The 24420-nt window shown below is 39.0% G+C and overlaps 1 protein-coding gene across 3 annotated transcripts in view; it reads left to right on the forward strand.

The window, feature by feature from the left end:
• Window positions 1-24420, forward strand: part of LOC137219229 (flavin-containing monooxygenase 5) — a 77016-nt gene that overhangs the window by 32548 nt on the left and 20048 nt on the right. For all 3 annotated transcript variants that reach the window (XM_067727499.1, XM_067727501.1, XM_067727500.1), the window contains 5 exons: window positions 5036-5213; window positions 15592-15780; window positions 17717-17879; window positions 19433-19575; window positions 22473-22672. In XM_067727499.1, coding sequence (XP_067583600.1) covers window positions 5079-5213; window positions 15592-15780; window positions 17717-17879; window positions 19433-19575; window positions 22473-22672 — 830 coding nt within the window. In that variant the 5' untranslated portion in view covers window positions 5036-5078. The remainder of the gene's footprint in view (window positions 1-5035; window positions 5214-15591; window positions 15781-17716; window positions 17880-19432; window positions 19576-22472; window positions 22673-24420) is intronic.

A 24420-nucleotide genomic window follows, 5' to 3' on the forward strand; every position in this document is an offset into this window, starting at 1 on the left:
ATTGCAGGTGAGTGTATAAAATGGCACAACCTCTTTTGAAAACTTTTTGGCAGTTGCAACTAAAGTTAAACCTACCCTATGACCAAGCAATTGCACTCTTAGGCACACAAGAAAAATGAGAGCAGACGTCCACAAAAAGGACTTGTTCAAGAATAAAACACCTTCATTACACCAAAAAGTGGAAATAATCCAAATATTCATCAATAGGAGAATGGATAAACAAATTATAGATTCATACAAATAAAAATAGCAACCTACTGATACACGCAACTACCTGGATAAATCTTAAAATCACTACATTGTGTAACGATTCCAAGCACAGAGAGTATATACTATATAATTGTATTTATATGAAGTTTGAGAACAAATAAAAGCATCAGATGTTAACTAGACTTATTTTGGTTATCATTTCACAATATACAAATATTCAGATGCACAAGTGTTGCACACCTGAAACTAATATGTTACATGTCAATTATACCTCAGTAATAAAAAACAAAAACAAAGGAATCTATGGTGATAGAAATAAAAACAATGTTTACCTCTGGAGGTGGATATTGGCTGGGAATGTGCACAAGAAAACTCTCTGTAGGACACCTCTGCTCCACATCCATCATTACAGTCATTCTACCTCTGAACCATACCTAGAATCATCTCCTTCTCATGATCTCCACTGTCCTCACCCTAGGACAAGTCTCAACTGTCTCTGATGTGCAGGCCACAAGGACACTGTGCCTGAAGACTGAATGGGAGGACAAGAGCCCCCAGAGACTCATCAGATATGAGTGTTGTTCTTCTCAATGTGAATGAGCCATTACCACAAAACTTCCATTCCTACTGATCCAGAATTTTAACTGATTTTCTTTTGAGCTTCATTTGGTTTTTACAATATTTCTAGTGCCTTAACCATAAAAAATGACATGGTTCTATGGGAAAATTGATTAGAATTGTTAAAATTGATTAATTTTTTAGAACCCAGTCATTTCTTCATTGGAGATTTTCCTCTTCTTTTTATGGTATTTTTAAGTATCTCTAAATCTATTTAGTGGGTTTATATTCTGTATTTCCAATCATCTTTGAAAATCATGAAGGGCAGACTCTTCCATTACTTGTGTTTGTGTGTTAGAGCATGGCTTGCAGCACTGGATGCACAGGAAGCACAGCTGAAATGGAGCAGGACGCTATGGTCCTCCCCCCACCCCCCATGTCCCTTGCCTGCCTTTTGTCCGTAGAAAAACTTTAGTCAAAGTTGAGCCTGTATATATTCACTTGCAAATTTGCAGTTAGCCTAAACAGAGAGAAAATTTGAGTCAAGGTTTAAAACATTTTACAAGTAATTTTAAAACAACATAAAACATATTTGCCAAGTTTAAAAGTAATTAATTACAAAACACAATTAAAGTAGTGGAGCAGGGCTTCCCTGTGGCACAGTGGATGAGAATCCGCCTGCCAATACAGGGGACACGGGTTCGATCCCTAGTCTCGGAAGATCCCACAGGCTGCGGAGCAACTAAGCCCTGTGTGCTACAACCACCGAGCCTGTGCTCTAGAGCCCGCAAGCCACATCTACTGAGCCCATGTGCTGCAACTACTGAAGCCCACGTGCCTAGAGCCAGTACTCCACTACAAGGGAAGCCACCGCAATGAGAACCCTGCGCACCGCAACAAAGAGTAGCCCCAAATCATGGCAGCTAGAGAAAGCCCATGTGCAGAGACAAAGACCCAACAAAGCCAAAAATAAATAAATAAAATAAATAAGTTTATTAAAAAAAAGTAGTAGAACATTAAAATTATATTTTAATATACTAAGTTTTAAAAGTAATTCTTGTATTGTTCTGAAATTCTAAAACCGATTCAGTAGGGAGATATTAATATTCAGTTTATAAAAGTATTCATCAGTTTTCCTATAACTAGGCATCTCTAGTACATTCAGAATTATCCAGTTTACAAGTAATTCATTTATAAGTTAAACTTCCAATATGTAAAAGAGTTGCATTAAAACACTTTTCAGAATTTTATTTTTAAAAGTACTATTATAATATAAGTTCACATTTATAACTGAAAACTTTTATGAAAGTTATCAGTCTAAAAAGTTACAGGTCCAAATAATATTGATACTAATATTAATTAGGGTTGTCTTAACTGCTGTAAAAAGCAAAATTAAAAATTCTATAGCATAAACAAAATAGCAATTTACTTATCTCTCATGTAAGAGTCCAAGATTAATAGATCCAGACTAGAATATCCAGTCATTTAGGGCCCCAATCTGATAGTGGACCTACTTCAATACATAGTTCCCAAACATCTCTCTGTTATCATTATTCTAGGCTACAGGAAACCATTGCCTTTTAAATGGGTTAGACAGAACTTAGTGAGAACTTAGTCATATGGCCACGTGCAGCTGCAAGGGAAACTGGGAAATACTGTTGCTATTTGGGCAGCCCCATGCCAGCTACAGTCCTATAATTCTGTAATAGGAGGAAAACAGATTTTAATGAAGAGCTAGCATTGTCTGACACCCCTCCAGCCACTAGAATTCTGTGTTCATCCTTCTCCTGATATGCTCATCCCCACCCCAAGGGAGACAACTCCAAATTCCATCCAGGTCCTACATCCAGCTCAGATTCTGGGATCTCTGGGTGACTTGCAATCATCTCCCTCAGACTCAGATTGGCTTTTTGTGGTCCAGCAGCTCATTAACTCAAAGGAAGTCACTGACTTCTCCAACACCCAATAACCCATGGTCTAATAGAAACAGGATGATTATATGAGAACTTCTTGTTCTTTAGTATTCAGTGGCCCTTCTGCTGCCATAAATCTTGGGGAGAGATAAGACAAGAGGTTAATATTTTTGAAATCTTAAGGGAGAGGCATTTAGGCAACTGGAAAAAAAAACCCTGCTTTTTCTTTCTATGAGAAAGTAGCATTAGACAGAAGAAAAGATATTTGGTGACAAAAGACATTCTATTTCATGGTATTTGACGGTGAGGACACTAGTTAAATAAGGGATTTCTGGAGAAAAGTGAGAAGAGAATCCAAAACAAAAGTAAATAGTAGCTTTTTTTTTTAAAGAAAAATACGAACTTTTTGATTAGCTTGTCTTAAGATGACTATTGAGAGACTAATGACATTTTGATAATAAGAACCATATCAAAAAGACAGAACCACATCAAAACACAAAAACACTTTAATTACTGAGAAATATATATAACTCCATCCTTAAGCTTCTTTCCCTTTATTCTCTCATTAGGCTATGTTGATGTCATGTGTTCCCCACTGTGTGTGTGTTTACGTGTGTGTGTGTGTGTGTGTGTGTGTGTGCGTGTGTGTGTGTGTTCATATAATTCAGACCATATTTTGAACAGGAGACTTCCTGATGGAGCCAAATGATTTCCCAAACCAAAGATCTATTTTTAAACACATTTTAAAGTAGTTGAAATAAGGCAACAGCTAAAAGCAGTTCAACTAAAGTGTAAACTGTAAAGGCAGGTGCTAGGCAAAGAAAGGGGATGCAATAGAGAGCTGAGAAATGGACAAAGGACTTGTGGCTAAAAAAGACGTAAAAATATCCTCATAAAGGAGCAGTATATATAGTGATTGAAGCCAGACTGCCAGGTGTACCTTCCTGCCTTTCCACTTACTTGCAAAAGATGTAGTTGATAGTACGTTCTTCTTGGGGTTGCTGAGAGGATTACATGTGTCCATTCCCATTGTATCTTTTGTACCATATAAGGTAAACCCTTGAGAAATAGTGATTGGTCCGGGAAGGATACTTTTGGGGTGATGTTAGTAAGTCAAAACCCAATGCTGGAATTATTGGCATCAAATCATCTTCAGCAAGGTTGACTCAGGGAGTAGTATGAGGTGCACAAAGATGCATGGCATCTGTCACAACCCAGCTCTCCCAGAACCCCTTACACCTGTCAAAATAGACTCCTGGGTTGAATAAGCCCTGATTCTGACCTAGTGTATGAAATCTTATATCCATTACATTGGTCTTTTCCGAATAATTTGAAAATTTTGTTACATTTTAAAAGTGTAATCACACGGGTAGCTGTGTGTTTGTAATCACACAGATAGCTGAGTCAGGAAAGTTCTTTTTTACAGTATTTTTATTTTTTTGAAATTATCTGTTTGTGTATCAGTCTTCTCTACTAAACTATAAGCTCCTCTAAGTAGGACATTTAATCCCCTCACTCCCCACTGTACCCCAGCACCCAGCTCAGTGCATGGGTATTTTAAAGTAAATTTCTTCCCGTAGCACGGAACCAAAGATCCGATTTGTGGGGTTGGGGGTTGGCTTGGAGAGGTGGACGAGGGGCCGGGATGTGTTCTGACAGATCTCCTGAAAGACAGATGTTCTCCGCTTAAGCTTTTGAGAAAGACTTGCTTCGGGGTTGTTGGTGACAGTTTCCCTTCACCAGTAGGAGTCTGTCACTATAAGACAACACCAGGAAGTTAAAAGTGAATGGGAAGGGCGGGTGATGGAGATTCCGGCCCCTAGGGTCTCCCCTGAGAGTAGCTGAGAGTGCGGGCAACTGCAGGTGAAAAACAGAGAGGTCATAGGGTTAATTATTTCTGCCCAGAGCAGGTTTGGCCCACGTTTTCTCCCCTCTGTGGGGGTAATGGGCACTGCTGAGTGGGCGGTGTGTTGGCTGAAAGGAGGTGGAGCTGAACAGCCCCTCCACATTGGCTATTGCTGCTGTTTGTACTTTGTTGTTTTACATTTCTTTGCAAAGAGCTGAAAGTGCAGTGCCCTCCAGATCGCAGCTGAAGGATCTGCCAGTGTTGGGGCAAAGGCAGCGAGGTCGGGTACCACAGCAGAGCTCTCAGCTCTGGGTCTCAGCTCTGGGTCTTCCAGGCACAGGGCTCACCCATCCAAGGTAGTAGTTCCCGGTGGTCCATGAGGACACTGGAATCTGGGTTCCCCAAAGGCACCTGCTGCTGCAGAATTTATCTAAATGCCACGTTCAAGCTCTTCTTTGAAAGGTATTAACTGATGTGTGCTTTCTGTCTTTTGTCATCCTTTCTTTAGGACAGGTTACACTGACCCAGCCCGGTGAAGATCTCTGGAGACCATGACCAAGAAAAGAATTGCTGTGATTGGGGGAGGAGTGAGTGGGCTCACATCTATCAAGTGCTGCCTGGAAGAAGGCTTGGAGCCCGTCTGCTTTGAAGGGACTGATGACATCGGAGGGCTGTGGCGGTTTCAGGTAAATCTTTTTCCTTAATACTTGGAACTCTTGCTGTAACTAGGTGCATAAGATATTTTACCTCGTGTCAGGAAGTATGATGGGCTTCACAGTGATTAAACCTGCCAGACTTCAACCTGCTGACCTCCTCTCCGCAGCCATCACCTCAGGTTCTATGCAGGTTCCTCTTTCCCTACGCTGGCAGCAAAATGGGACGCAGGTATCACTCGTTCTGTCCTTTACTGATGTCTGTGAAAATGGCACAGAGATCATTTTCATTTACAGATCTTCCTTGATTTACAATGAGGTTACATCTTGATAAGCCCATCGTAAATTGAAAATATCCTGTTACAAATGTATTTAATGCACCTAATCTACCTCACACCATAGCTGAGCCTAGGCTACCTTAAACGTGCTCAAAACACTTACGTTAGCCTACAGTCAGGCAAAATCATCTCACACAAAGCCTATTTTATAATAAAGTGTCGAATAGCTCATGTAATTTATTGAATGCTGTAGTGAACATGAAAAACAGAATGGTTGTTTGGGTGCAGAATGGTTGTAAGTCTATCAGTTGTTTACCCTCCTGATCCTTCCAGCTGACTGGAAGCTGCCACTGCCCAGCATCACCGGAGTATGTTACAAAATATTGCTAACCCAGGAAAAGATCAAAATTCGAAGTGTGGTTTCTATGGAATGTGTATTGCTTTTGAACCATTGTAAAGTCAAAAAATCACAAGTTGGGCACTGTCTGTAATGAGTTTTGCCGCTATCCAGAAAAGGGTAACAATCTTGGTAGGGGGGTGTAGCAGAATGGCATCATGTAAAGTGGTTGCTCTTGGTCTGCGTTCATCGGTAAGTGATCTAGAATACTGCTTACAACTCCTTCCAGGAATCCCCCTTTTCAATCTCTTCTAACCTTACTTTTTTTTTTTCTTTTCTTTCTTACCTTCCTTCCTTCGTTGCTTCCTTCCTTCTTTACTTTAAACAATTCTCTAATGATTCTAGTGCGTAAATAGGATATAAAATCTGGCTGCCTTCCTTGCTTTGCACTTTTCCTTCACTTGAGAAATCAAAGCAGTAGTCCCGTCTTCAGAGAAGGGCAGAGGGCACCTGCAACTGGGTTTTCTTGTCCTTGCACAGACTCAGTTTTAAAGTTGAGTTGCTTTAATATGCACACCGAGTCCTGCAACTTGTTACTAACAGTTAAGGTATCTTCTTACTTAAATGATAGTTAAGCTTATTATATGTCAAAGAATATCACCCTCCTTAACTGATCTCCAAAGCAACATCCATTGGGTTTGCTTTTCAACTCACTTTTTAAGCCAGTGAATGGTATTAAGGTGTCCAGATTTGTTTCATATTTCACAAAACGAACACGGTGCTGGCCAGCTACTTAAAAGTGGTTTCATTCATTCATAGCATTCCTTAGTAGAACAGCAGTACAGTTGTTTTGCATCTGGGCTCCGTCTTGGGGACTAACTCTATTTGACAATCGTCCCTATTCGGATCTAGGGTGGATACTCCTTAGCACACCATGCATGCCTCGGTCATAATCAGTCTTGGGCATGGGCTGAAAAGACTGTTAATAAATATTTTGTAATAAATAGGAAATTTTACTTTTGAAATCCAGCCACAACATGGTGTAGATGTTAAGAGCACGTCTGGGTTCAAATCCTACTGTGACCTTGGGGAAAACCATTAACCCTCTCTGTACCTCTGTGTTGTCATCTTTAAGAAGGAGATAATATTGGCAACCACTTCATAGTTATTGTGGGGATTAAGTGAATGAATATTCATGTCATCACTAATAACAGTGGCACAATAATTGCTAAACATCAGTTATTATTCAGTACGCCTAGAGTGTGGCCCACACATTTGGTGTCTGGTAAGCATCCTAGCCAGGTCTGGCAACTACTGACCAGGCATGAAATTAGTGAAGGGTCCACCATCCTACCTGATTATCAGGTTTTATTTCCAAAGTGGTTTAAACTTCCTCTCTGTTAAAGACCCAATTTGGAGTGTTTTCTGATTATACTCTTGGCAAAATTTCAGCACCTTATAAACTGCTTTCTTGAAAATAAATAAGCTATATTTCATCATAATGCTCTGACTGCTGTTAAGACAGACCACATCTGTGTCTATTACATTATATATAACATACATATATTTTACATATATTATAAAGGCACACACAAACACCACTATATTTCTAGAGCCACGGGGGATGCCTGGCATATATTAGGCACCAAATATATTTACATTTTATAAATGAATCCTAGAGAAGCAAAATATCTTGGGTGGCTGCTTAGAATGCTTGTGAAATAGAGACCTTCATTCTCACATATTCCACAGTTACACAGTTGTGGAGCCTAATTGCAGATTAAACATGTTTTACATGCTGATGCTGGTTTCCTCAAGAATTGCCTCAGATCTGCTTTTCTGTGACCCCCTTGCTTGTTATTTGGAGCCTTCCTCTCCCCCATCCTATCCCCCTAAATTTTCTGTAATTCATTGGGGGTTTCATATATAGGATCGTCCCAAGCACTTTGGAATGCCACCATTGCTACCGGGTGTCCAGTAAGCCACTGGCAACTCAGGGCTTCCATTTTCTCTTTCTTGTAACAGGTCTCAGGGACTCAATATAAATTTCTTTCTTCTTGATCTCCTCATTAATGTTAGACCAGACTGATGGTGAAAAGTCGGTAGTAATGTGAGACATATCACTTTAGTTTTCATACTGCAATATTACTTTATGAACGAAATAGCTTAAAATGATAAATCTCTTATGAAATGCTGAGGTTTTAATGAGCATGTATTGCTGGAAAATAATTTTTAATATTCTTTAGTCAATCTGAATTTTAAAAATCCTTAAAGCATACCAAAGCAGTGCTTCTCCAACTTTAATGTGCACATGAATCACTGGAGCTTTTGCTGAAGTGTACATTCCGATTCATTAATCTGGGGTGGTGCCAAGATTCTATATTTCAGGCAAAGCCCCAGGTGATGTTGATGCTACTGATCTGATAACTACAGTTCACGTAGTGAGGTTCTAAAGTGTATATGTGATACAAAGATAGCACATGGATACAATATAATGTAAGATGGGCATATTTAGAACATTTTAATTTAAAATATGAAATTAAGTAATAAACACCCTTAGTTGAATCGGTGTTTAATTCTTAAATATCAACCCCCCCCCCCAAAAAAAAGACAACTGAATGGATACAAAAATACTTAAAAGAGGGTAACTGTAGAGCAGTGGCTGTCAGCTTTGGCTGCAACACTGAACAATCACCTGGGGAACTTTAACAAACTTTAACAAATACGGATATCAGTCCATCCAGATTCTGGTTTTATTGGCCTGGGGTGTCAATAAAGCTCTCCACTAGCTATTTCTAATGTGCAGCCAACATGGAAACCTTTGCCCTTCAGCTTTTACCCCAGCTTTCCCAGGTGATAAATGAGGATCACATTGCGTGTTGAAAACAAAATCGATAACAGTTCATTGAACAAACATTTCTGAAGCTCAGACTTTGTTAGATGGTGTGGAGACACAGAGTTATATAACCTCCTGCCACTGCCCTCAGGCATTCTGCAGTTTAGCTAAGGATGTGTGGAGAAAAGACTTCTGAGGTGGATGGGATAAACTCTGGTGCCCTGAGCTTTCCGGGGCCACCACACGACCTCTTACCAGCAGATCTCAACCTTGTCTACACATTAGAGAAGGAGCAATTAAAACAGGGTCCCTGGGCTTCCCTGGTGGCGCAGTGGTTGAGAGTCCGCCTGCCGATGAAGGGAACGCGGGTTCGTGCCCCGGTTCGGGAAGATCCCACATGCCGCGGAGCGGCTGGGCCCGTGAGCCATGGCCGCTGAGCCTGCGCATCCGTAGCCTGTGTTCCGCAGCGGGAGAGGCCACAACAGTGAGAGGCCCGCGTACCGGAAAAAAAAATAAAAAACAAAAAAAACAGGGTCTCTGGGAGTAAGGACCAGGCATTAGTATTTTAGAGTTCCCCAGATGAGTCCAGTGTGAGTACAACGCTGAGAACAACAGTCCTAAGACAGCTTCTGTCCCACGGGATTCTGAGAGTCTGTCAAAGGAACAGAAGATCCACACTGTTCTCACTCCTCCCACTGAAGGGGAGTCATTTTTCTCCTTTCTTCTGCCCTTACTATTGCCTCCAGTCCCTTCAGTTCCAATTATACTACCCTATGTCCCTGGTTCTCTCTTTTCTCATATGAACTTCCTACTCAATGCAAGTCATGTGCTTAGGCAGGAAATAGAATCAAGATACATCTCTAGAGGGCAGATTATTCGCCGATGGTAGGAAAAACTAAAATGCAGGAGCAGAAGCTGCTTCTTCCACTCACTGACCCAGTACTGCTCTGCCCTCACTCTCTTTTGTAAAATGGTGAGTTGACAGTGATGAACCCTACGTAGGGTCCAATCAGGTGTTTAGAAGGGCTTGAAGGTTTTTGTTGACACACAATAACACTTTGTTGTCTTAGTTGCTTGAAAAAGAATACAAATATATGATTATTGTCACAGGAGTAAGATCTGTGATTCATTTAGCTCAGTGACCCCAACATACCTGCTGTGGAAAGCATGACTCCAATCTGTGTACTAAATTTTGAACCCTTGGAAAACAGGGAAAGACTTGTATTTTTTAGCATTAATATAGTGTTTTTATTACAGAGAGACTTTAGAAATATCTACTGAATGAAGTCAAATTTGATAGGAATGTGTCTACCCCTGCCCCCTCAAACATCTTGGTTCCAAAAGGACCCTACCACTCATTAATTTAATTTTTTTTGAAAAACCGTGCTATGTACAAACAACATGTTTAAGTAAACTTTGAATTTTAGAACTGTGTTAGATTTACAGAATTATTAGGAAGATAGTACAGAGTTCCCATATACCCCATGCCCAGATATTATTAACATCTTACATTTGTCCTAATTAATGAACCAGTATTGATACATTATTATTAGTTGAAGTCCATGCTTTATTCAGATTTACTTAGGTTTTTCCCTAACAGCCATTTCCTGTTCCAGGTGTTCCCATCCAGAACACCACGATGCATGTAGTTGTCATGTCTCCTTAGGCTCCTCTTGGATGTGACAATTTCTCAGACTTTCCTTGTTTTTGATGACTCTGACAGTTTTGAGGATTACTGGTTAGGTATTTTATAAAATGTCCCTCAGCTGGGATTTGTCTGATGTTTTCATCATGGTTAGACTGGGGTTATGAATTTTGGGGAGGAAGGCCTTAGAGGTAGGGTGCTGTTCTCATCACATCGTATCAATGGTACACACTATCAAACTTATCACACCGATTGATGTTAACCTTGATGACCTGGCTTGAGATGGTGTTTATCAGGGTTTGCCACTTTAAAGTTGCTCCTTTTTTTCTCCCTTGTCATACTATACTCTTTGCAAGAAAGTCACTAGTCACAGCCCACACGTAAGGACAAAGTTGGCTATTCTAGGCCTTTTTTTCTTTCCACATAAATTTTAGAATCAGTTTGTCAATATCTACAAAATAGCTAGCTTAGATGTTGATTGGGATTGTGTTGAATCTACAGATCAAGTTGGGAAAACTGACATCTTAACAATACTGAGTCTTCCAATCTATGAGCACAGCATATCTTTCCATTTATTCATATCTTTGTTTTTCTTCTTCTGTGTTTTATGGTATCTGCATATAAGTCTCATACATATTTTGTTAGATTTTTACCTAAGCACTTAATTTGGGGGGAGTGTTATTATAAATGGTACTGTTTTTTTAATTTCAAAGTCCAATTTTTCATTTCTGGTATATAGGAAAGTAAGTGACTTTTGTATATTAACCTTGTATCTTGCAACCCTGCTATAATTGCTTATCAGTTCCAGGAATTTTTATTTTTAAATCTTTGAGATTTTCTACACAGACAGTCATATCATCTGTAAAAAAAATAATTTTATTTATTCCTTCCCAATCTGTATACTTTTATTTCCTTTCTTATCTTATTACATTAGTTAGGATTTCTAGTGCAGTGTTGAATAGAAGTTGTAAGAGAGGGTATCCTTGCCTTGTTCTCAATTTTATGGGAGGGAAATTGTCCATTTTCTCACTATTAAGTATGCTGTTAGCTGCAGGTATTTTGTAGATGTTCCTTATTAAATTGAAGATGTTTCCCTCTATTCCTAGTTTGTTGAAGTTTTTTATCATCAAGTTGTAGTATAAACAACATTTCTACAAAAATAAAAGAAAAAATCCTACCTCCTTAATAAATCAATTTGTTTTTCCTACTTTGAAGTTTTATTGATTTAAAATATACTCATATAACAGGGGAGAGATTATACAATGTATAATTATATAGACATGGATAGACATAGGTATACAATTGCCCTAGGCATACATAATATTATATATTTGGTGATTAGAATGTGACCTTAATTTTGTAATATTACTTTTTCCACTTAAAGTTATAGGCCATTTTCAGTGTTCCTATACAGATTTCAAAATCATAGTTTTAAGTATCTCCAAATTCAATCACTATAATTCACTCATTAATTCATTTCAAAGCATTTATTAAGCATCCACTATATATGAGGTACTGTCTTGATGACAGAGGTGCAAAAAGTAAGACACAAATCCTACTTTCGGGTACCTCACAGTCATAGAAACAAATGCAGAATATCGCGTGTTCTAATTTGCCTTGATGGCAATCTGAGCAGAGAGTTTTGGCAGCTTGGAGGTTGAGCGTGGCATTTGACTCAGTGCAGAGAACAAGAAATACTTCATCAAAGAAATGACATTTGATGTGACTCTTGAATGATAGATAGGAATTTTCCAAATGAAGAAGCAGTACTATATTGTTACAAAAGTTTAAAGTTGTGAAAGAGTCTGGAATGTTTCAACAACAATTTAATGACTCAGAAGCTTGAAATTAATTGAGGAGAGCACTAAGTGAAGATACAAAGGTGCATTGGGATAGATTGTGAAATATGCTGAGTTTCCAAATAAGAAATTTGCTTTTCCAAATGGAATCAGTAGAGCCCATTAAGCAGTGGGGTGACAGGATCTGCTTTGAATTTAGCAGGATACTTAAGGAGTGGTGTGGAAGGTAAATTCTTCATCATATTGAGATACCATAATTTTCTAAACCCTTTTCCTATTGGGGGAGGGGGGCATTTTAAGTGGTTTCTAATTAATAGATATTTTAAATACTATAAAATGAATATATCTATGCATTTGATTTTATATTATTTTGCAATTTTCCTTACAGCAAATTTTTGTGAATAAGATAAAAATATCTTATTCAACTGTTTTTGTAATAAATTTTGATGTATTTCATTAGTTTGTTATGCATTTTGTGAAATTTATTTCCTTTTTCTATATGTACCTTTCTCAGTATAATTCAATGTACATCTATTAAATATCTACTACGTGCTATTTATAATTTTATATGCTGTGGGAAAGAGCATGAATACAAGTCAAGGGGCCTACAATCTAGTTGGGGAGATAAAGAATAGACTCTAAGACATTATGGAGGTCTTTGAATCCTAAGCTGAAAAATATAAACTAGAGAAAATGGGGCAGCATCTAAAATTTTAATTAGGGCAGAGATACAACCATACCCTAGAAAGAACACTTTGGTTGAAATAGGTAGGATAGATTAGAAGAGACCTGTAGAAACATTATTAGCAGCCAAAGGGAATGAGATCTTGAAGTATGGGGCAGAGAAATGGGAATGATCTACTCAGGATTCTGAAATTGAAAAATTCTTCTCTAAAAATGGGAGGAAAATCATCTCTAATGTGGGCAAAACCAAGGAACACTCTCCTTTGTGGCCATTCAATGTTCAGTAACATCCATATATCTTTTTCTGGAATAAAAAGAGAAGAGGGGGTCCAAATTGGTTAAGGTAATTTTCCATAATCAAAACAATTTTAAAAAATTCTAGTAGAGTTGAAAAGTCATCATTTATGATATCTCAGTGAGAGGCTAACATAACAATCTGGGTAGATATGGCGCTATTTTATGTGATCACTACAACACCCCCATGAGGTAGTTATTAGAAGTTTTTGAGGAAGCAAAGAAGTTAACCTTGATGGGGAAAGAACAGTGAACTGGGGTTTGATATCAGCTAGAGCAATGCTTCTCAGCTTTCAGATGCATCTGAATCACTTGAGGATTTTGTTAAAAGGCAGATTCCAATTCAGTAGGTCTGGGATGGGGCCTAAGATTCTGCATTTCTAACAATCTTCCAAGTGATGCCCCTGCTGCTAGTCCACAGATCGTACTTTAGGTAGCAAGGATCTGGAGCAGTGGTTCTCAAATTACAGTGTATTTTGTTGGGCATTAAATGGTTCTGAGACCAATTCCAGTGTGTGTATGTGGGTGGCGGGTGGTCCTCAGACACCAGCAAACAATTCTCAAACACTAGCAGGATGTCCAAGAATTCAACTCAATTGTGATCCCTATCTACACAGAGACAGCGTCAGATTCCACAGATTGAGGGCTCAGTCCTACAAGACTTCACCCTCGACTCCACTTCAGACACCAGTCATAAGCCCTGGTTATTACCTGGGCTTCTGAACAACCACCTACAGATTGGAGGTTCCAACAACCCCCTCCTGGGATTTGGACTTCAGTTGCCATTCTCAAGTCCAGGTTGTTACCTATACTTCTGACCAACCGAGTATAAATCAGAAATTCCCACGAACCCCTCCCCCATTGGGTTTGATTAATTTGCTAGAGCAGCTACAGAATACAGGAAACCCATTTACTCACTAGGTAACTGGTTTGTTATAAAAGAATATAATTTAGGAACAGGCAAATGAAAGAGATACATAAGGAAAAGGACACTGAGCTTCCATGCCCTCTCCAGGCACACCGCTCTCCCCTAGTCTCTTCGGTTCACCATCCTGGGAGCTCCCTGAACCCCACTCTTTTGGGTTTTTATGGAGACTTTATGACATAGGCATGATTGATTAAATCATTGGGCATTGGCTATTGATTCAACTTCCAGCCCCTGTCGCCTCCCCAGAGGTCAGGGGATAGGCAACTGAAAGTTACAACCCTCTAATCAGTGTTTGCTCCATTGGTAACCAGCCCACAACCTTAGTTGCTTTCTAAAGGTCACCATATTAACATAACAAAAGACACTTCATGTCACTCTCAACAGTTAGGAAATTAGGAGAGTATTGGGAGCTCTGAGCCAGGAACTGTAGAAAAAGACCATATATGAGAATATATTTCGACCATCTGGATAACCAAATATATATTTCTTATAAATCACAGTATTGCAGCATTTAGCTTATTTCATTTTTATGTTATAAATAATGCTGTCATTCACATCCTTAAACATAAATCTTTGTCTACAATGCTGAATCTTTCTTTAAAAGGCTAAGTTGCAAGGGTTTCATATTCTTGTCACATTGCTGTCCAGAAAATATTGTACTAAGATCTCATTTCACCTCATTTTTGCTAACACTGAGTAATTGTCTTTGTAATTAGTAAAAACGAGGTAAAATGGGAACACATAGTGGACAGAATGTAAGTTAGTACAGTGTTTCCTGGAGAACAATGTGGCAAGTGTATGAAACTCTTGAAACTTCCCTAGGCTTTGAAATATATATACTATTTAAAAGACTCAGATGGGCAATTCTTACTTGGAGTCTTACGTCATGGCAATCAGGTGACAGCTGGGACAGGATGTGTGCTATGACCTCCCTGCTCACATATTTAGAACGTCAGCTGGGATAACTAGACCTTCTGGGGGCTGGCTGCACATCTCTCTATCCCAAACATGCTCTTCATCTGGCTAGCTCAGGCTTCCTCACAGGATGGTGGTCTCAGGGTAGCTGGACTTCTTACGTGGCTGCTGACTTCCACCACAGCAAGCTTTCTAAGAGACTCAGGCAGAAACTGCAAGATTACTTATCACTTAGTCTTGGAAGCCATTCAGTATCATCCCAACTGCATGCTGTTGGTCAAAAGCAAGTCATAAAGACAACTTAGATTCAAGGGGAGGAGACTGCACGAGGGCACAAATACTGGGAGATGTGAAGGGTTGTGGGGAGGGGACTTTTTTCTTTTTTTTTTGGCTGTACGCGGGCCTCTCACTGTTGTGGTCTCTCCCGTTGCGGAGCACAGGCTCCAGACACGCAGGCCCAGTGGCCATGGCTCACGGGTCCAGCTGCTCCGCGGCATGTGGGATCTTCCCGGACCGGGGCACGAACCCGTGTCCCCTGCATCGGCAGGCGGACTCTCAACCATTGCGCCACCAGGGAAGCCCGGGACTTTTTAAATTGGCATTTCTTTCAGAAAACATTTTCAAATGTTTGTTGGCTGTTTATAAACCATGACCTTAATTCTCAAGTTGCCATGAATGCTTTTTACTTACTGCAGGAAGAACCTGAAGAAGGGAGGGCCAGTATTTACAAGTCAGTGGTCATCAACACTTCTAAGGAGATGATGTGCTTCAGTGACTACCCCATCCCAGATCACTATCCCAACTTCATGCACAACTCCCAGGTCCTGGAGTATTTCAGGATGTATGCCAAAGAATTTGACCTTCTAAAGTACATTCGATTTAAGGTAGGGAATTTCGTGGGTATCTCTGTGTTTTGAGTTGTTTGTCAAGTAAATGAATAACTGGTCTTATTTACCAGTGCTTAGATCGGTTTGATATCCTCATGTATCTATTCTATCCAGAATCCACTCTTTGTCTTCCCTGTGTCTCAAAATATTCATGGAAAGGTCCCTCTTCTATGTATTTTGACTGCAGATCCAGGAAGCCACCTTCATTTCATTGCCTTCATTCTATATCATTTGATTACAATAAAACAATGAGGGGAACTGACAGGTATGGGAACTTTAAAACCTTCTGTTTCCACAACTTGCTGCTTAGCCCTTTTATACTTTCTGAAGTACTTTCCAGTGCATTATTTATGTGATCACAACAACCCAGTGAAGTAGGTATTGAAAAGTTACGAGGAAGCAAATAAGTTAACTCTGGCATAGAGGGAGGAACATTGAATTGGGAAGCAAAAACTTGAGTTCTAGTCTTTGCTCTACCACTAATCAACTTGTGACTTCAGACAAGTAAGTTCCTCAATGCCGATGTGCCTTCAGTTTATTTGTAAAACAAGATGCCTGTACTAGATCACTTCACTGGTTCCTTCCTGCTGTAAAGTCTTCTGTGATATTCCTATGATTCTAAACCATGACCATAAAAGAATCAATACTCTGACAGCTGGCAAAAAGCCCAAATCTTCTACCTTCTGATCATTCTACTAAATCATGCCTCTTTCTCTTTCACAACAAAATTAAAATGGCAATATCCAGTGATGACTTCCAAAGTCAATCATTTACAGCCTAGTGGTCCTTCTCTTCACTTCTTTAAACACTTATTGAAGAGGTTTGTTACCATACTAAACAGTGAAGACACAAAAACAAAAAAAATTAGTGATTTCACAGTCTAGTTATAGAGATAGAAAAATGAAGAGAAATTTCATTGTAAATATAATTATTAAAAATGAAGAGTTAGTGATAAATGCCACAGAAATCTATACATTGCAGCTCAGAGGAGGGTTGCTTAACCCATCAGGGCATGAGGCATCAGGCACCAGGAAGGTTTTCTTAGAGGAGATAATCCCAAGCTAAATGTTGAAGGGTGAGTATCTCCAAATGAAGAAAGAATAAAAGGATGATCCAGGCAGAAGCACCAGCCTGTGTAAAAGTAAGAACATGATCGAGAGGAACAATAAATAGTATAGGATGGCTCGGGTATACAAGAGGGGTATCTCTATTAGTCAACCAAGACATTAGGGTCATAAACCCAGAAGCACATAGAACACATTCTTAATGTTTCCTTAACCTGGGTAGAGTAACCCATATTTATTACTATTTTTTAAAGCTAAAAACTGTGCCACTGACTATCCCATCTCACACCTTCTTTCTTTATCGTTACTTGTAAAATGGGCATTTATGGGAGTCAGAGAGGTTCATTTACATAAAATATGAGCCACTGAGATGTTTCTCTACTCTATTAGGAAAGGGAGCCCTCTAGCTCAGTCACAAGTTTAAGGCCAGACAGTGAGAACAGGACTTGCGGTAAGAAGGCATCAGAGGGTCTCAGGATGTCTGGGGGTATGGGGAGGAATAGGCATTTCGTGCATGGAGTGTCTCAGAATCACAAGAGAAGCCCAAACTTTATTCAAGTATCACATTGCCCTAGGGTATGGTCCACGAGAACTAGTAATTTGCACTTCTCTAGAAGCAGAGGAGAGTGCAACATTAGTCTGCCAACTCTGTTTTATTTAGCTTGCCTCATGGAAGTTTTCTCACTCTGACCACAGCCCCAAACAAAAAAGTTCTGATTTGTGGAGTATGAAAATCAAATACCCCTGCATGAGCCTGTTAGGCGGTATCAGCCCTTTGTTTACCCTCTGCAAGGACAGTCCTGTCAGGGAAGATGTCCACTATATAGGCTGTGGTTATAGTGCCCTGTGGCTACCCCTTTTCTTTTCAGACCACTGTGTGCAGTGTGAAGAAGCAGCCTGATTTCTCCACTTCAGGCCAATGGGAGGTGGTCACGGTATCTGAAGGGAAAAAGGAGGTGAATGTCTTCGATGGAGTTATGGTTTGCACTGGCCATCACACCAATGCTCACTTACCCTTGGAAAGCTTCCCTGGTAAGTAGCCTACAAGGAAGGAAGACACTTGAACTATGCCTGTGACCTGATCCCTAAAGAATGGGAGGAATGTGGTCTGAGTGATTCCTATCTTGGGATGAAATAAAGCTTATCCTAATTCTGCATATTCTTCTGAAAGGTGATGGGGTAACTTGTATTAACACTATTTAGGAGGTAGAGATACCAGTAATTTGGGGGACTAGAGGAAAATTAGAAGGCTCTATATTTAGTTTTACAATAATTTTAGTTTTTTAAGGATAAAAGTTGATCTGCATTAGATTGAATGACGGAATTTTTCTTCTTAATTTTTGTTGGAGTATAGTTGATTTATAATGTTGTGTTAGTTTCTGCTGTACAGCAAAGTGAGTCAGTTATTCATATAAATATATCCACTCGTTTTTAGATTCTCTTCTCATATAGGTCATTACAGAGTACTGAGAAGAGTTCCCTGTGCTATACAGTAGGTATTTATCAGTTACCTATTTTATATATAGTAGTGTGTATGTGTCAATCCCAGTCTGCCAGTTAATCCCTCCCCCACACCTTTCCCCCCTGGTAACCATAAGTTTGTTTTCTACATCTGTGAGTCTATTTCTGTTTTTTAAATAAGTTCATTTGTACCATTTTTTTTTAGATTCCACATATAAGCGATATCATATGATATTTGTCTTTCTCTGACTTACTTCACTCAGTATGACAATCTCTAGGTCCATCCATGTTGCTGCAAATGACATTATTTCATTCTTTTTTATGGCTGAGTAATATTCCATTGTATATATTTACCACATCTTCTTTAACCTGAATGAGGGCTTTTTTAGCAATCAAGGAAATAAACAGAAATATTGAGTTTCTAAGGAAGAAAATAAAGCTTAAAGAAAGAGTTTAATTACAGTCTTTGGCCTGGATTTTCATTCTGAGAGGAAAAAAGCACTCTATGTATAGTTTAGTGTATATAAGAACATATATACTCCAATTAGAATGGAAGTAAGTATTTACAGATGATGAAAAGAGGGGGTGAGGGATGGGCAAAATAGGTGAAGGGGATTAAGAGATAGAAGCTACCAGTTATAAAATAAAAGTCACAGGGTTGTAATATACAGCACAAGGAATATAATCAAAAGACTGTAATATCATAATAACTTTGTATATTGCATAATCTATATAAATATCAAGTTACTATGTTGTACATCAGAAACTGATATAATATTATAAGTCAACTACACTTCAATTAAAAAAAATAAAGAGGGTGAAAAGACAAAAGAGAATGGAGGTTTTCTGAAGCAGTTTGGATTTGTGAGCCCACGGGTCTAAAATGCTAACAGATCCTGAGTTCAGCAGACTACTTATAATAAGGAAATCACAAGGTTCCACTCTGAAGTGATGGGAAAAGAAAACAGGCAAAAATATTCAGAAAGTCAACAGTGCACCTGAGTAAAAGGAGAACATACAGAGAATATATGCATAAACTCTACACACTGCAAAAAAAAATGAATGATTTAACAAATGATATCAGATAAACCATCACCCAGTAATAATTTTCCCTTCTCTTGCAGGAATTGAGAAGTTCAAAGGACAGTACTTCCATAGTCGAGATTATAAGAATCCAGAGAGTTTCACTGGAAAGAGAGTCATTATAATTGGCATTGGGAATTCTGGAAGCGATCTGGCTGTGGAAGTTAGCCACACAGCCAAGCAGGTTTGAATTAGTAAATTATTTACTTTGCTTCACCAAGGAAGCTGCAGGTGGACCCAGCAGAGTGTATGCATACCTGCACACAGCCCATCAGTGCCAATGGCAAATGCAGGGCTTGGTTTCACTGCCTCAGTTGGCAACATTATGATTGATGATGTGATGGAGACAAGGTTACAAGTTAGATTCCCATCATTCACTTGGCCTCACACTAAGGAATTTGGTCATGATCACAAACTGTGCTCATAATCTCACTCAGCTGTCTCTTCAGAGTGTGCCTCTGGCTTTTAAGAAGACCAAGTGATTGCTGGGAGAGCTTGTTAGAATGCAGCATTCAGAGTGTGGATCACCTGTTGGCCAGCAGAAGTGCTATACTCTTATCTGAAGGAAAGTGTACTCAGTCATTGAAATCTTTTAACTCATAGGATGTTTGGGGAATTTTCCTCTTCATTATTCTTCACTCCCCAAATGGAAAACAGAAGCAGTCTAATCCTTCTAAAGACAACATGGGTATCAGAATGAAAAGCATCCACATTGTAGCACAGGCAAGCAGCTCTCCCCAGCCTTTGCATACAATTAGGTAACACAGAATAACATTTACTCTAAAGGAATTTCTATGTCCTTGACGTTTTTTGGTTTCCTAATTTGTTTTTTGTATCATAGATTTTTTAAAAAAATAAATTTATTTATTTTAGTATTTATTTATTTTGGCTGTGTTGGGTCTTTGTTGCTGCGCACGGGCTTTCTCTCTAGTTGTGGTGAGCGGGGGCTACTCTTCGTTGCAGTGTGCAGGCTTCTCATTTCAGTGTCTTGTTGCAGAGCACGGGCTCTAGCCACGTGGGCTTCAGTAGTTGTGGCACGTGGGCTCAGTAGTTGTGGCCCATGGGCTTAGTTGCTCCGTGGCATGTGGGATATTCCTGGACTAGGGCTCGAACCCGTGTCCCCTACATTGGCAGGCGGATTCTTAAACACTGGGCCACCAGGGAAGCCCTGTATCATAACTTTTGAACTGGGAAAAAAGTATCTTCATTATAAATTCCTAGAAACAGACATCATGAATATATTTTGTTATGCATGTCTTTATTGAATCACAACTTTATTGGCAATACATAAATGCCTGGCTGTTCTTCAGTAACTTTAACTAAGCTGTGCTTCTCCACAAATTGTTTTTAAATTATTTTTAAAAATAGAAGTTTAATGCCACAACTTTGTTAAATGAACTTTACCCACAAACTCCATTCAGTAACACTTCCCAGGTCTATCCTCATCTATCCCCACAAAACTGATTTCATATATTACTCCATGAATTAATTCAACAAGCATTTATTAGGAAATAGGTATATAAACAATAAAGGGTAAAAATGTGTGTGGGTGCTATGATAAAAGAATGTACCAGGTATGTGGTGGGGACCGAAGGCATGAGCTTTCTTTAATACCATTGGCTTGTTAAATGGTCAGTTATAGAGGAGCTGGGCCTTACAAGCACTGAAGAATTGTAAATTGCCAAAGAACAAGGCAGCAAGAGCAGGTGGAGGTAAGGTGGTTGTGTCTGAGAAAGCTTTGTGACGTATGTATTTTTGTCACTATTTTATACATAGAGAATTTTTTAACTGAAACTCTGAGCATTTACATTACTCATAACCTATATTTAAAAAGTTATCTAGACTGCACATAAAATCATTTGATTTCTAAGACCACACAGGCTCTTTCAATTGTGACACATAAAAGTGCTTATTTATGATAGCGGTTATGGTCACCATCGGTGAGAATATATGTATGAAGTACATAATTAGCCCTCTATAGACAGGTCACCGTTTAACATGAAATGTTAGACAAAACACCATAAAACAATGTACTTATATAGCTTACAACCCGGGAAACTATCTCCAGAGAGTTTTATAATATAAAGTGATGCTTTTGCCAGGTAGTTGAATACCAAACTTTTTATCAGCTCTGAATGTGGACTTTAGCCAGCAGATAACAGAAAGACGGACCAGCTCCCTTTGTGCTACTTGCAATCTTCAGTATTTCCCTTAAATAATCGATGAAACATTACTTAAGCACAGGCTTTGGAGTCAGACTTAGGGCGGAAATTCAGCTCTACCACTTAGTGCTATATGACCTCAGGCAAGTTATTCATCCTCTCCATTCTTCTCACCCATATAAAGGACATAACAATACCTACCTCAAGAGGTTGTTGTATTGATTAAATAAAAAAATAGATAAAGGACCTAGTACAGCGATTTACAGGTTACAATTCTCAATACAAGGAAGTGATGCTGATGATAGGTAGGGGACTAAAGGATGTATATGCTCTACCTCCCACCTTGGAGAAAACATATTTGGAAAGATATAAAATAAGAATATATAATGTTACATGTCAATATAAGTAAGTTTTTTGTAATAATGTAAACAATGTCAAAGGCAAAATAAAGACTGAAGGTTTTGGATTAATGATGTCCAGTTGCTTTCAGCTTTACTGTTCCATGATTTTAAATGAGTTGGACAGGGGACAAGTGCTAGAGAAGTTCAGAAGATGGAGAGAAAATTATCAGCCAGAACAGTCAGTGGTATCTTCATGGAGGAGGGAGACTTGATCTGGATCTGAAAAATTAATAGGCTTTGGAGAATTAAGCTTTTCAGGGAGGCATAATGACATTAAACAGAAATGCACTGGTAGTTCAGAGCAAGACAGAGTCTTGGTCAGTGACTACCCCAATTTAATTGTAAGCTTAGTGTTTGAAAAGAAAATGGCAGGAAATTTAAAAATATATATATTACCAGGGAATGAAAAGCCAGACTAATGAGTCTGAACTTCATCTTGAAGAAACTGGGTTCCCATTCCTTCAGAGAAATGAGTCAGAGAACGGCAAAAACAAACATTTTTTTTCCCCATGCCTCAGGTTTTCCTCAGCACCAGAAGAGGGGCTTGGATCTTCAATCGTGTCGGAGATTATGGATATCCTTTTGATGTGTTGTTGACTTCTCGATTTCAATATTTTATGAGGAAGATTTGTGGTCAATCATTAGCAAATATATTTTTGGAAAAAAAGATGAACCAAAGGTTTGATCATGAACTGTTTGGCCTGAAGCCTAAACACAGGTATGTTCCCAGGCTGGGAGGTGGGCAGTAACAGCCAAGGCAAAGAATAAGGACTGTTCCCATAGGCTAATAGTAGGGTTACCTCTATGTTTACATAAAGCAAGTCCACAGAATCTGAGATTAGATTTCTACCTTTCCCCCACAGAAGTCGAAGATCTACTGGTCTATAATTTTCAGGCTGTAATTCTCCTTGGCATTAACCATTTTTATCATTCCCTGAGGTACCAGTTCTTTTTACATGATGCCCAACAGCAACAACAAAATGGTAATAGAGGGCAGGGCATCTTTCATTCATTCATCCAACAAACTGAGCATCTGTTATGAGCCAAGCATTATACTGGCATGAGAATACTGAGACTAAAGACCTAATAGTAATACTAATAGTAATAATAACACCCTACCTTTTTGAGGACTTAATATAAGACAAGCACAGTGCTAAATGAGTTACGTGCATTATCTCATTTAATCCTCACAGCAGCCCTATAGGTTGGTACTATTTTGATCTCCATTTTGCAAATATAAAAATTGACACTTAGAGAACCTAATTTGCCCAAGATCACACAAGTAACAAATGACAGACTGGAGAAATGGATATTTCCTTTAATACTCTACGAAGAAGACAGACAATAGAATATGATAAAGAAATGCATGGAGTCCTATGAGAGTATGAAGGATAGAAGTCCTCACACAGCATACAAGGTAGACTGTGATAGCATTTCCAAAGGCTGATTTTAAATGCTGTTTTCCCTTCCGACTTTTATTTTATTTTTCATAAATTTATTTATTTATTTTTGGCTGCATTGGGTCTTTGTTGCTGCACGTGGGCTTTCTCTACCTGTGGTGAACAGGTGCTACTCTTTGTTATGGTACTTGGGCTTATCGTGGTGGCTTCTCTTGTTGCAGAGCATGGGCTCTAGGTGCTCAGGCTTCAGTAGTTGTGGCATGCAGTCTCAGCAGTTTTGGCTCACGGGCTCCAGAGCGCAGGCCCAGTAGTTGTGGTGCATGTGCTTAGTTGCTCTGCAGCATATGGGATCTTCCCGGACCTGGACTCGAACCTGTGTCCCCTGTATTGGCAGGTGGATTCTTAACCACTGCGCCAACAGGGAGTCCAATGTTTAGGTTTACTTGCTATAAAATAGTAAGTACAATAAGCACCCATATACCCTTCACTTAGATTCACCTATTATTCACAGTTTACTATATTTGCTTTCTCTCTCTCCCTCTCTCTGGAGATAGATAGATCCATACATATATGGCATCCATATATACATACATGTATTCATACATTTTTTTTTCTGAACCATTCTAGAGTAAGCTGCAGTCAGTAAGACATTTTACCCTACATTCTTTAGCATATATTGCCTAAGATAAAGGGCATTCTTCTACATAAACATAATTATCACACTTAGTAAATTTAACATTGATAAAAATACCATTACCTAATATATTGCATATTCAAATTTCCCACATTGTTTCAATAATATTGTAGCTTTTTAAAATTTTTAGCCGTGCCATGTGGCTTAAAGTGAAGAATCCTAACCATTGGGCTGCCAGGGAATTACCTGTAGCTTTTTTATTTTTAAATCCAAGATCCTGTCGGGTATTACACCATTGCATTTAGTTGTCATATTTCTTTAATCTCTCAGTCTGAAATAAATCTCTCTTTTTTTGACATGGATTTTTTTAAAGAATTGAAGCCATTTGTTTTGCAGAAAGTCTCTAAATTTGGACTTTCATAGCTGTTCTTC

Source organism: Pseudorca crassidens, chromosome 2 (assembly GCF_039906515.1).
Source record: "Pseudorca crassidens isolate mPseCra1 chromosome 2, mPseCra1.hap1, whole genome shotgun sequence".
Lineage (NCBI taxonomy): Eukaryota > Metazoa > Chordata > Mammalia > Artiodactyla > Delphinidae > Pseudorca > Pseudorca crassidens.